General features: G+C 34.4%; 1 protein-coding gene across 4 annotated transcripts in view; it reads left to right on the forward strand.

The window, feature by feature from the left end:
- The window catches only part of LOC134368993 (zinc finger X-chromosomal protein-like), a 39,614-nt gene that overhangs the window by 21,892 nt on the left and 3,084 nt on the right, over nt 1-14,638 (forward strand). For all 4 annotated transcript variants that reach the window (XM_063085224.1, XM_063085227.1, XM_063085226.1 and 1 more), the window contains 4 exons: nt 1,787-2,356; nt 13,547-13,696; nt 13,952-14,095; nt 14,362-14,514. In XM_063085224.1, the coding sequence (XP_062941294.1) occupies nt 1,787-2,356; nt 13,547-13,696; nt 13,952-14,095; nt 14,362-14,514 (1,017 nt within the window). The remainder of the gene's footprint in view (nt 1-1,786; nt 2,357-13,546; nt 13,697-13,951; nt 14,096-14,361; nt 14,515-14,638) is intronic.

Genomic DNA, 14,638 nt, shown 5'->3' on the forward strand with positions numbered 1-14,638 from the left:
CCAAGTGGTAGATTGAAGGGCTAATGCATTTTTGTGCTGATGTTTAACACAACGGTATTTGTTAATCTTTGAGCAAGTCACTTAATCTACCAGGGCCTCTATTTTTATATGCATAATAGTAATGAAACCTCTCATTACAGTTTTTCAGGACACTTTCCGTACATTCTCATTTGATCATCATCACAGACTTGTGAGGTATGCATGGCAAATACTACTTTCCTCATTTTATTGATGAGGAAACTGAAACTCAGAGGTTAAATGACTTGCCCAAGGTCACAAAACTAATGTGTCTAACTAAACCCTGCACTCTGATTTAGACCATTTTAACCAATACTGTTGCCACTAAATGCTTTCACATTTACATCTATGCACTAACAATTATATTGATCTAGTGTGTGTTGTGAATTATTATTAATGCTGAAGACAAATGAGTATAAAGCATTTTGTTGAAGTTCTGTAGAAGTAAAAGCAAACATTTCCTCATGATTATTTCTGTATGTAATTCAAGTGGATGTTAACTAATTTTAAAGATTTCCTGCTACTTTTATTATTCTTGGCTTTTCTTGTTTGTTGAAGAAGCTGTGTTTCTCTGAGGGCCTGGCCAGGGAAACAGTCATTGAGTTAGGCACCTGCTTGAACTCAGTCTAGTCTGAGTTAAAACCAGAAGCACTCACCACATGAGTGGTTTTTAATGTAAATGTTCCATGTTTGCTTTTTTGTGGACTAGGAGCTATGATACATAGTTAGTTTTATTTTATTTTATTTTATATTTCTAGTAAAGATACATCAATTCTGTTCTCACTTGTGGCATTTATTTAGAGTAATTTACTGAAACTGTACAGTGTGTAAATTGGATAAACGTTATTAAGTCGTTTAATCTCAATGGGCTTTAATTGGTTTGTTGGTCTACCTTTATTTCTTAACTGCAGAGTGGATTAGAGTAGGGTTTTTAATATTCTGAAGAGTTGCATTGAGGATTGAGGTTTGATGGGTATGGGAGGAGGCTAATTGGAGGTGGAGTGCCCTGGTGAAGTTAGGGCAGACCCCATTCCAAGTATCTTCAGTCTCCATTACCCCAGCCCAGCTGTACTTCTATTCATTTTATCTACCACACAAGCTTCTTTAACCAATTGTCTTTCCTTTCTTAACTGTGACTTTGTATCCCTCTTTTCATTTATACCCTGCTGCTTTTATGTTTTAGAGTCAAAGAATGATTTTATAACTTCCAGAGTCAGAGAGAGAATTGGTGGGATATTGCACCAGAACTAAGTGGGAAAATAAAAAAGAGTGAAGAAAAAAAAAAAAAGGTTGAAAAGAAATATGTAGGTGTGATGAAAAGAAGAAAACTGATGTGTTGAAAAAGGAGATGCAGAAAGAAGAAAAAATGAAATATTTAATGAAGGAAAATTTGTTTTCTGAGTTTGTGTTAACTTGCTTAGTTTCTGTAAATAAATTCCTTAAGATTTTATTTTAGTGGCCTGGGAAATTTTTTATGTTGATATTCTAAATTTTATTTTAGGAGTTTTTTTCTTTTGTAACTGCCCCAAGTTTTTTGTTTTCTTAGTATTTCTTTACCTGTTATTGATTAGGATTGAATTTAAAAGGCTCTTGTATTAAAAATTTCTATTTGTTATACGAATCAAAAATGGATTTCCTCCTTATTTCTTTAATCTGTTTTCATGTTTGAGGAACACTGAGAAGGTAAAAATTAAATAATATTTATGTTATGTGAGATAATCGTGCATAGTTATCTGAAATTTGTCATTTCAATTTTTACTTTTTTAAGGAGCTGATGCTACACACATGGATGGTGATCAAATTGTTGTGGCAGTACAAGAAGCTGTTTTTGTTTCTAATGTTGTGCATTCAGACATTACTACACATAACTTTGTTCCTGATGACCCAGGCTCAGTTGTAATACAGGATGTTATTGAAGATGTTGTGATAGAGGATGTTCAGTGCTCAGATGTCTTAGAAGAAGCAGATATAATTGAAAATGTCATCATTCCTGAGCCAATGCTGGACTCAGTTGTAACCGAAGAAGTTTCTTTAGCACATCGCACAGTCTCAGGTGATGTTTTAGCTGCTGACATTACTTCAGCTTCAGTGTCTATGCCAGAACATATCTTGACAAGTGACTCTATGCATATGTCTGAAGTTGGACAAGTTGAACATGTGGTTCATGATAGTGTAGTAGAAGCAGAAATCATCACTGATCCTCTGACTACTGATGTAGTTTCAGAAGAAGTACTGGTAGCAGATTGTGCCTCTGAAGCAGTCATAGATGCCAATGGGATCCATGTGGACCAGCAAGACAATGACAGAGGCAACTGTGAAGACTACCTTATGATTTCATGTAAGTTTTGGGATACATTGATTGTTGGCAATATATTTTTTTTTTTTTTTGCTTTTTTTTGTAACCGGTAAGGGGATCGCAACCCTTGGCTTGATGTCGCCCGCACCGCGCTCAGCCAGTGAGCGCAGTGGCCATCCCCATATAGGATCCGAACCTGCAGCAGGAGCGTCACTGTGCTCCCAGCGCCGTAGTCTCCCAAGTGAGCCACGGGGTTGGCCCTGTTGGCAATATTTTTGATACCTTCCTTTTCTAACAAATATTATGGTGAAATTTTCATGACTTAAACTTCTGTAAAATTAAGGTAAATCTTAGACCCAACATGCTTTGTAGTTTCAGTTTGGATCCCATAAAATAAGCCATAATTATGTGAAGTGGTACAGAGTAAAGATTTAATTTCTACATAAAGATGGAATAGAAAGATGAGAAAGGTAAAGGTTGAAAAGAACAAGATTTAATTTATGAAATCATGAAAAGTGTAATTGGACTGTTACCCACCTTATCAGAGTTTATTACTGAAACTTAAGTGCGGTTCATCTTAAAATATATATATCTTTTTTTTTTTTTTTTTTTTTTTTTTTGTGGCTGGCTGGTACAGGGATCCAAACCCTTGACTGTGGGGTTATCAGCACCATGCTGTACCAACTGAGCTAATTAGCCAGCCCCCCAAAATACATCTTTTAATCACAGAGTTGCATCTACACTTTTATTTTCTTCCACCCATTGTCCTTTTTCCTTCAAAGTAATGACTTTTTTTAAAGTTTATTATTGGGTTGTAGTTAAATCAGTTGAATGTTTTGAAAATAAAGTAGTTATGACCATTAAAACTGATTTATGTAGATTTCAAGTGGATTAGAAATGTATTATCATATTGGTTTAATACTCTATTCACTGATACTTACAGGATGCTGGCATTCTTGATTGTGTTGACTACTTTATCAACCAGGATATGATTGAATATAATTTTTTTTAAGTAGCAGTTATCATAATCATTCTATATTACTGTAATTTCTGATTGAGTGTCTCTTAATATTTCTAGCTTTAATATTTAAATATGTTCTATACATTAACATAGTTCCAATTGTATAGAATAGTGTCACTTATCTGCTGGTTTAGATAACTTAATTTTCCTAACTGATCAGTTCCTGTGACTACTAGAGTCTTTGGAATGAAGTTTTATAGTACAGATGAGTTTAGAGTGTACCCACTAAATAATAAATGAGCACACCCTACCGCACTCCAAGCCTTTGAGCAAAGCTCAGCAAAAGACCTTTGTAGTAGTAGAACTTGGGGCAGAGAGAGTAGGCATTTATTTACCTCTTTTATGGTTATATATACCATCATGTCCTAGTTTTCTGATAATAACAGTTTTTACCTCTACCTGAACTTGCTTAGTAACTGTGAAGAGTTTGATTGTACTGATTTAATAAACATTTATTAAATTCTTTCTCTGTGTAAAGGCTGTTCTAGATAAAGTGTTTAGGTATTTAAGAATAATAATTTACAGTTTTTGACCTTGAGTAATCTGGTTTGAAAGAAGGAAGGAGAGAGAGCAGTAGTATTTATTATAACTCTCCAAAAGTGTAATAATGAATATTTTTATATTGTGAATTTATCTAGGTATTTCAGTTTTCTTAGTATCCTATTTTTTCCTTCCAGAAAAGCTACTTACTCTAATGCAGCATTTGTATTTTAAAACCGTATTGGGCGGGGAGGGCTATTTAGGATTGATGGGTTTTTGGTAAGTGCAAAGAGAAACTGTGGTCTGATTTTATACCTGATAGAGAAAACTGAGAGATACTGTTATTGATAATCAACTTTAATGCTTTTCATAATATCATGAGACATGATAGTATCTCTGAATTCCTTTGAAATATTTATTCAATATATGTAGGTTACAGAATGTAAACAGATGTCTAAGTACTCTTTATAAAAACTTGCAATATGTTATTGGATCTAAAAGCCTACTTTATTTTTAAGTCTGTAGTGGCAGGTTTTCCCCCTCTAAATTCTCACCTAAAACAATGACAGAAAGAGTCCTCATTTTTTATGGCAACGTAGTAGTATATTAGGACATCAGTGCCCATTGTTGAGGTAAACATGACTTCTTTACAGAGTCTTTGCAGTCTAGATGTTACCATTGTTTCTAAATTGATATCCTTCTTGAGGAAACAGGATTTGATGTGTCTTTTATTAGTCACATATGAGTGTTCCCCATCAAACCTATGCATATTAGGTGTGAAATATTTATTGAATAAACAATTATATGAAATTTGTAGCTGAAATTCTCTGGATACCATGCCATATCCAAGGACCACCTAGTTCATATATTTGTTTATTACTTTTTCCGTAGCTAATTATTGGATATATATGTATCTTACTATTTTAATCCCTCTAGAAGTTTTTTTGTTTGTTTTTTAAATCCATTTGGTAAAACAAAATTTTGGAACTTTAAGAAAAGTCCCAAAAGACTATTTCTGAAAAGTGAGTAAGGATAACTTAGGAAGTATGTTTAAAGTTATGATAAAATTTGTAAAGAGGTTTTTGTTCATCAGACTAGAATTAATGGTTTTTATGTAAGAACTTTAATTGTATTTAGAAAACCTTAAAGTGGACATGACACATTTCGCCGGGCACGGTGGCGCGCGCCTGTAGTCCCAGCTACTCGGGAGGCTGAGGCTGGAGGATCGCTTGAGCCCAGGAGTTCTGGTCTGTAGTGCGCTATGCCGATCGGGTGTCCGCACTAAGTTCGGCATCAATATGGTGACCTCCCGGGAGCGGGGGACCACCAGGTTGCCTAAGGAGGGGTGAACCGGCCCAGGTCGGAAACGGAGCAGGTCAAAGTGGACATGACACATTTCAAAGGAGAAATTAGAAGGCAGTAAAAGGAGATGGAAATTAAACTTAGAATTTAAGAAAGAAGCAGAAAGGAAAAATAAAAACATCTTCAAGGTAAAAGACACTGTAGAAGTAGGAATAAAAATAAATGTGGCCAACTATAATTGGGAATTTTGTGATCAGGCTTTAAAAAATTACAAAAATGAAATTGTTAAAAATAGTTACAAAAATTCTTACAGAGAACATGCATGGACAGATGTGGGAGACAAAAAAGGAAGTGAAACCCACATACAGAAAAAAGAAAACAACTTATGTGACAGAAAACTATAGGAGAAGGTTTTCCTGAAATTAATAATGATTAGAGGATGTCAGAGGAAATGGCATAATAAGGATCGCTGAAAATTTTCTCCTCTATACAAACAGCAAAAGCACTGGTAAAAATTGTCAGAATAAATTTTCAGAACTCTGAAAACTAAATGAAAGCTTGTAGCAACACAGGGAGTGTTTATTAAAGCAAAAAGGCTAAATCTTGGTAAGAACAGTGAAATATTTAGAATGAAGCATTGATACATGGTACATGGATACATGAACTTTAAAAACATGCTAAATATAGGAAGTATATCAAATGTCTAGGATAGGTATAGTGTAAAGACAAAAAGTAATTTAGTGATTGTCTGCTTCTGGCAGATAGGGTTTGAGGATGGGGGTAGCTAAAGGGTATGGAGGTTCCTTTTGAGGATAATGGAAATATGGAATTAGATAGTAGTGATGCCTACACAGCTGTGTGAATTTTCTAAAAATTACTAATTGTATATACACTGTGAAAGGACAGATTTTCTGACATGTAAATGACATTTTAATATAAAAAATGACTGAAATCTTTTAAAACAATTCATTTTTCTTCTAAGAAATTGACAGGGTGATAAAACCACCAATCTATAATCAGTTATATTAGTAAATGTAAGGATAAAGTATGGGTACCCACATCAAAATATTCAATGTTATAGGACAGTGCAACAAGGTCTGAAAATTCTAAGGAAACTGTAGCCTAGAATTTTATAACCAGGGGTTGGCCAGCTAGCTCAGTTGGTTGGAGAATGGTGCTGTTAACACCAAGATCCAGGGTTCTAACCTTGTACTGGCCAGATACCAAAAAAGAAAAGAAAAGAAAGAATTAATTTTATACCCAGCAAACTTATTCAAGTCCAAATTAAAGACAGACATTCTCAACTATCTACAATTTTGGGATTTTAGCACCTGTGAGTTATGGGGTTGATGTTTCATAATTAATAAAGCAAACCAAAAAGGTGAACCAGTAGAAACCACTTAAGAATGGAGAAATTGGTAAAATGACAGGTAGTGATTTTGAATTTATTTTATATAAAACTAGACTAAAATTTGTGCAAAGTTTATATAGGAATAAATATCTACAAAATATTAACAACAAAGTATTTGGGATGGCCCAATGTATAAACACGTTAATTTCACTATTATAGCAGTTGACAGTAGATAATTGTCCTTAAAATAAGATTACAACCTTTTGTTATTTTTGTAAAATTTTTTCTTAATAGAGTTTTTAAAAATCTATTTATTACCTTGGATTATAGTCATTTACTTCAACATCAACACATATCTGTATATCAAATTGAATAGTTACCTAGTGCCAGACAGTTTCGTAGGCACTTGATATATACATCAGTGAGCAAAATAGATGGACTTTCCTTTGCCTCGGGATGATTAAGTTCTAGTAGAAATACAGAAACAAATTAATAAAATGAAATATATTTACATTAGAAACTTTCGGAAAAGTGAAAGCATTCATTCAAGAGGATTTTGAGTTGTGAATGTGGTCAAGGATGTTTCAAAATATAACTTCTTGTCAGACTTCAAGTTTGAATTGTCTGATAAACTTCAAAAAGAAAATGTGTGTACTAATTTGAATTAAGGAGAGTGAGCATTTGTGTCAAATGCTGCAGGTAGGGCACATCAAGTCTGAAAATTGGTCATGAGTAATCAATCTCAACAAACAGTTTTGATGAAGTGGTAGGCAAAAGCCTGATTGAAGTGAGTTTATATAGAATGTGCAATGAGATAATAAGAGAAATGAAGCAGTAGTTTGCAGGAGAAATGGGATCAAAAGAAGCAGGGAGTTTTTGTTTATTGTCTTTATTTTGTTTCAAGAGTAAAGAAAAAGCTTATGTTTTTGCTGATGTAATAGGTGGTAGACAAGTTGATGGTGTCTGTAATTGCCAAAACAGTTAAGGAGAAGTTATAATATAGTGCTCAAGTTGAGGGGAGGAACTGGTTTCAAATAGGAGGATCCCAATTAGTCTGTGGTCATTTGCAGAGAAGAAAATGTTTTTAGATTTAGTTGTTGGTAGGTAGGTAGATGTGGTAGTCAGTGGGTCATCTTTTCTGTTTCACTTCTTAGTGAGATAGGAAATAAGATCGCCAGGTAGGTGGTAGTGGAGTTTTAAGGGAAAATGTGAAATAGATTCCACTCAAGAGTCATGTTCATATATTGAATGATGAGACCGTCATCCATGTTGAGTTAGTTTTTTTGTCCAGACTTAGCTTCATAGATGTAGGTGCTGAGGCAAAAATTACATCAGGCATGTTTATGGTTCTGGCAAGCGAGATGAAATGAGAGCTCGAGCACAGAAACTGGAAGAATATGCAGGGGAATAGTTTGAATGATTGACGGAATTAAGCTATTTTTATTGTTATTAAATTTATTATAAAATTAGTTTTAAAAAGAACATGATTTTCATTTAAAATTTTTCTATTTATTCTATTCTTATTTATATAAACGTAAAGAAATATCTGAATAGTGTTCTTGTAAATTCTATGATAATTCCTGGTGACGATTTTGAGCACACTTTAATTTTTTTGTTTTTATACTTAAGATATATCGTTTCAATAAAAAGTAGTCTTTTATTTTAAAACAAAGTAGGAGAAGCATAAAGGAATAGAGAATAAATCGGTATTGCTTAAATTTAGAGCACATGGGGTGTTTGGGGGGTGGTGATGCTGAGGAAAACCAGACTGTAATGACAGAAGGCACTTTGGACAGATTTTAATTATTAGACTATGCAATTTGTACTTCACTTGTTAGGAAAAGGAGTACCATTGTGCGCTAGAGAGTAGGACAGGAGAGTAGGGGGACTGGATCTTTGTTTTAGGAAAACTGATTGATAGCAGGGTCTAAGGGTGTTTGGCAGGAAACCCTGAGAGAGAGAAATCACATAGACTGTTGTCATCTTCCCATGGTGGTCAGTGATAAATAAGTTTTAACAATCTGATTTTCAGAGCTTAAGCAATTTAAGTAAATGGAGAGGCAAGCCATGTGCTTCCATTGGAAGACTAAGAATGACAAAAGATTTCTACTTAGTATATCTATTTAGACAAAGTGCAATTCCTGAGCAAATCCAGTATTGTTCTTTTTCTTAGCAAAATTATAATTACTTTTCTCCAGAAGCACTGAAAAGTGAGACAACATGACCAGCTAAATATGAAGTTCTGAGTCCTAAAGATTAGACATCCTCATTTCCTCCCTCCTCCTCCTTTTTCATTAACCTCAGGCATATCACATACATTTTATCTATTTATCTGAAAAAGTGAGATAAAGTATTTTGAAATGCTAAAGAAAGTGTAAAATGCCATACAAAAGATAATTATTAGAAACAGTCTTGATTATAAACAACACATCTGTTTTGAAGAGGTGTTTCCCTAAAACTAGTTCTTCATTACTACATTTTTTAAAAAGGCAGTTGTTCAGAAATCATATACATGATAATTCAGTTTTCTCCAGTCATTCAGTTTTTAAAATTATTTTTATGAATTTTTTCATCATGTTTATATGGTACAGTATTGTTTCAATACATGCATGTATTGTATAATGCTCTAACCAGAATAGTTAGTATATCTGTCACCTAAACATTTATCATTTCTTTGTGTTTATAACATTCAAGATCCTCTTTTCTGTCTATTCTGTCTTGAAATATACAATGTTGTTAGCTATTGTCACTGTAGAGCACCAGAATTTATTGTTCCTATTGTAACTATAACTTTGTAACTTTGTATGAGTCTACCAACCTTTCCCTATCCTTCTTTGCCTCCACCCTTTCCCTGCCTCTGGTGACCAGTATTCTACTCTATTTCTCTTTTTATTTTTCTTAATTGACCCTTGGTAGTAGTATATATTTACAGGGCTTGCCAGTGTGGGGATGTGAACCCTTGACCTTGATGTTATCAGCACCATGCTGTAACCAGGTGAGCTAACTGGCCAGCCCTATTTTTAATTTTTTAATGGCAGCTTTAAAGTCACAGGTTTTTAAGTAGCAACTGGACGCTTCAGGTTTTTTGGTTTTTCTCTTTAATAAATTCTTCTGTGATTTTTCATATTTAGAATAATTTTGCAAGTTGAATTAGTGGGGAACATCTCAAAGTGAAATTTTCAAGGTAAATTCTACTTTTTATCTAGTAGTATAATAGCTTTGATCTTTTCGGGTAGGTCTTATATTTGAAATTTTTTTTTATTATATAATAAAAAATAATAATAACCAGAGAGATCTTTTTTACTCCAAGATACAGGTAAGTACTGTCTATGATATTTGGTAGAGCCCTTGTTAGAATCAGTTTTCACAAACCTTGCCAAAAGAAGCCAGCATTTTATACAATAAAACTCTTCAGAAATGAGTTCTCTGTTAAAAGTTACAGATATATTCTGAATTCTCCTACCTAGTTTGCTGAGATCTCTGTCCTTCTAATGCTATCTCAGTATGAAATTCCAAAACTAACTGTAGGAAAATAACTTCAGCTCAATCATCTGGATATGTCATAAAAATAACTTAGCTTTGGGCGGAAAAAAAGGCACACATCAGACCATAGTCAAGGACGTGATGCCGGTTTTCTCCTCACAAACCATTGTTATAAATCATTGTCAGGATACTTTAACCTAGATAGTTAAGTTCAGGGAGGGATAATGCATTCTTTTTTATAATTTCAACTAGTGGGCTTTTTGAAACATGGTATCATTAAGCCTGTTCTGGAAAGCTCATTTTCCCTTCTTTTTCCAATTCTTAACACAGTCTTCCATTCTGTCACTTTTAATCAGTCTTTTCCTCCTGTTGTGTACATACGATTGAAGCCACAACCATGTTCTTCTATATTCCATATTCCATCCTACCTTCTTCCTCAAAACAGCTTAGGTACTTTCCTGTTTGTACTCATATTTACTTCCTGTCCTCAGGTCTTGAAAGGAATAGTATGTTTTTCTTCCTTCATATTTGCTCCTAGTTTCATCCTCTCCATTTCCCTCTGAGGTCTGGTCCAGTAATTTTACCATGTCCTCTACTTTTAGCCTTTAACTTTCTTAATTTCCTCCAAAGACTGTGAGTATACTTAAGAACCTAAAAATCCTATAACCATTCTAGTTTACTAATACTTTGTTCTTGTCTAAACTAGACTTCTTGAAGAAATTTACACTTTCCATTGAATTCTCAACCAACTTTGATCTTCTACAGCCTTCACTATGCCATTTTTCACCAGGACTTCAGGTTATTACAGCCATTGTAGACATTTCTCCTTTACTTGTATGTGTGCTGTTATTTCAGTGAATTTTACCAGGGCTGTTGGAAGCTTTAAATCCCTAGCTTCCTTCTTGCCCTTCCAGCAACCTCTCCACCTTTCTCTTTTCATGTTCCTTTGTGAATTCTCTTTCTTGTTCCTCCCTTAAACTATACATTCACTGGTTCTCTATCCTCAGCTCCCTCTTTCCTTTACACTGCACATTCTTGCTGTGTGATCTCAAATCTTAGTTAACATTTTGCTGGTGGCTCTCAAATCTGTGTGTCAGTCTTCAGCTTTTAGACTAGAATATTCAGGAGCTTCCTTGATATCTCAGTCATTCCATTGTCTGCTTATTTTATTCCTAAAATATGACTCAAGCTCGGCCTACTTTCCCCTCTGTATTTCTTCTGTCCTTCCTCTGTCCTGATTCAAGTCCTCATCATTTGTCATCCACATTGTTGCAGTAGACTCAAGTGCAGTTTCTGCTTCACGTCTTGATCTCTTGAACTGTACTTTTTTCAAGGTTGGCAGGATGGTATGGCAAAAATGCCAATCTCACCTGTAAGTCAGTCAGTCAATCTATCTACCTATCTTTGTACCTGTACCTGCAGATTCTCTAACCAGACAGAGAAACAGTCAGCCTATCAGCCTACTCAGATTTAAGTCTGAGACCTCTTCCGGGTGCACGTGACCCTCTGTGACCTGGCTTTGGCTTAGCAGTTTCCCACCACGTCAAGCATTGTGGCAATATTGAAGGACACATTCTCTTATCATTATGTCATCTCATGTCCATATCTTTGTCCATGCTGCGTTCTTTGCATAAAATAGAGAGGTTTCAAGATGCTGTTTGCATGCATTCCTTGATTCCTAATTAGTAAAAAACAGATTATCACTCACTGTATTTTTGCATTTTAATGTTGATTATTGAAATATTAAATTCATCTTAATATAAGCTATATAAAAATTTTGAAGACAAAGGCAATATTCTATCATTTGAAGAACATGATGGGTAATTTGCAGAAGTGTTTCAGATATTTAAAAATCTGCATTCTATGTAAGCCACAGAAAAAAGATTGACTAAGAATTTAAAACTTTATAGTGGTCAAAATTATCACTGTGGTTGAATCATGAATATGTTTATCTGCTCTCCGCTGATGGAATCCATTTTTACTTATACCATTTGTTGATTTTTCAAAAATTGTTATTGCCTCTAACAATTTTAAACAATAGAATACATTCGTCAAATACAAGAGGTTGATGGATATTAGTTGAGAGTCACATGGAGCAAAATTTGACTTCTGGCTTTGCCATTTACTAGCTATTTGACCTCAAATTAAGTCATTCAACTTTTCTAAACTTAAGTTTGCTCTGCTGTAAAATGTTGACAGTATTGTGGCACTCCCTCATAGAGTTATTATTAGTATTAAATAGTGCTGTAGTAATCACTTTATAAATGGCAGTAGTAGTATTATTAAGTTCACTTGTCTGCTTTTGCACTGGATTACAGATTTCTGTAGTCCATGACTTTTTCATAGTTGTGTCTCCAGTATTTTACCCAATATATGATTTATAGTTGTGATTCACTGCTGAAATGGATAAAACAAATGTCCAGCCAAAAGGATAACAAATATATTCAGCCAACGAACACCAGAAAAGTTATTAAAGGAGAGAAAGGGAAATGAAAAGGTTTGTTAAGGATATTGAAGACAAGCTAAATGAGCTTTCTTTTCTGGCCCTTGGTCCTGCTACCTCCTATACAAATATGGTCAACTGGACAAAGAATTGAGAGAACATTCTTTCAGTGTTTCTCTGATGGACTCAACATCAATAAATCCAACTTTTGTAATAAATTAAATTTGATACTGGAGCTAAGTTTTCACTAGTCTCTGCTACACTTTCTATTAAACAAAAGATAGCTGTGAATGGTGGATCTCTATAAGCCATGTATAATGTACATTATAGGGAGATTATATTTTAATATTTATTCTAATTGTTTATTGTGAGAAACACCCTCACCCGTCCAAGGCCAAAGGATAGACATGGAGACATGAGGTACAGCAAAGCAGGATTTTAATTATGGCCTTGCAAGGTTTGGTGTCTTGACGGGCAGGCATTTGGAAAAGGGGTGTAGCAAGCAATTTATTACTGTGAGCCCTGCCCCTGCCTCCTCATTGGCTGAGAGAACTATGGGGTGCACAGTTTTCCCAGATGTCTAAAAATATCCCAACTTACTACTCCCTTGTAGGAAATTTCTTTGAGGGCTCAGGACAAGCCCGAGAAAAAGGCCCACCCAAAACCCTGTGAAAGGAGAAACATTAGGAAATGAAGGGAACAATAAAGGGCTATTAACTCTTTACCATCTCAAGGACAACTTTATCCATTTGAAGTAAACAATTAAGGGCTGGTAACTTATCATCTGAAGGAGAACTTTATCTATTCAGCAACCCCTTTCTGAAAATGAATCACTTAGATTATTTTCTTACATTATTCAGGACTGTACTAGGGATACCTGTATTATGGTATAATAATGCTTTCATCTTATGGATAAACTAAGATTATGTACTTTTACTACTTTTGTTAGGTTTTTGAGGGTTCCAGGTGTTTTTTAATATCTTACTCTGAGAAGTATTTGAAGTATGTTTATTGTATCTTCTATTTGTGTAGATGAAATCATTCAGTTTTATGTGATTCAGTTTACAGATTACATTTATAAAGATGACTTTTAGCAACATTTAATTTAAATATCTGCTGTTACTGTTTATTATATATTTTCTGTCTTTGCAGTAGATGATGCTGGCAAAATAGAACATGATAGTTCCTCTGGAGTGACAGTGGATGCACAGTTGGAAATTGATCCCTGTAAAGTGGACAGCACTTGCCCTGAAGTCATCAAGGTGTACATTTTTAAAGCTGACCATGGAGAGGATGACTTAGGTAAGAGGAAGCCTTCAGTATTTCAAACATCTTGTTCCAAGTTCTTCACCCTGATTATATTTTTAGAAATGCAGATTTTTAAAAAAATTTAGAGTATTTAAATTATTTAGATTGGAATGTTGAAATCTTTAATGAAAATAATTTTTCAGGTGTATTTCTAATGTGGGAATCTAAAAATATTGTAAAGGGTGATAAGTGAAATAGATAGAAATAAAGTTTCAAATAAATTCTTGGAGCTATCTTCTTTCCTGATAGGTGGAACTGTAGACATTGTGGAGAGTGAGCCTGAGAATGATCCTGAAGTTGGACTACATGATCAGAACAGCAGTATTCGTGTTCCCAGGGAAAAGATGGTTTATATGACTGTCAATGACTCTCAGCAAGAAGATGAAGATTTGAGTAGGTGGCCTTTCTTGGGAAATAGTTTTATTTTTCTTTAAGCTTTTTTTTTTTTTTAATGCAAGCAATGTCATTTGTAGGAAATAAACAATAATATTGTAGAGATTATTGTGCTGCATTTAAAACCAAATTATGGTGAAAGCCAAGGAATGAATGATTTATTCAGTCAGTGTTTATTTAGTATTTCTGTGTTTACTGCTAATGTACTTTTTCTCTGTGATCTCTGTAAACATGGTCACAAAAGTTTTTATTAATTTTGTACTTAGATGTTGCTGAAATCACTGATGAAGTTTACATGGAAGTAATCGTAGGAGAGGAAGATGCTGTTGCAGCAGCAGCAGCTGCTGCTGTGCATGAACAACAAGTGGATGACAGTGAAATGAAAACCTTCATGCCAATAGCATGGGCAGCCGCTTATGGTAAGTCACGTAGTAGCGTAAAGGACTGAGTGGTCTTGAACATCAATTTTTTATTGAAAAATGGTTCAGTGGTCTTAGGGATTCAGAAATATGAAGTAACCAGTATGATGATTTAAGCAAAAGT

Source organism: Cynocephalus volans, chromosome Y (genome assembly GCF_027409185.1).
Source record: "Cynocephalus volans isolate mCynVol1 chromosome Y, mCynVol1.pri, whole genome shotgun sequence".
Classification (NCBI taxonomy): Eukaryota; Metazoa; Chordata; class Mammalia; order Dermoptera; family Cynocephalidae; genus Cynocephalus; species Cynocephalus volans.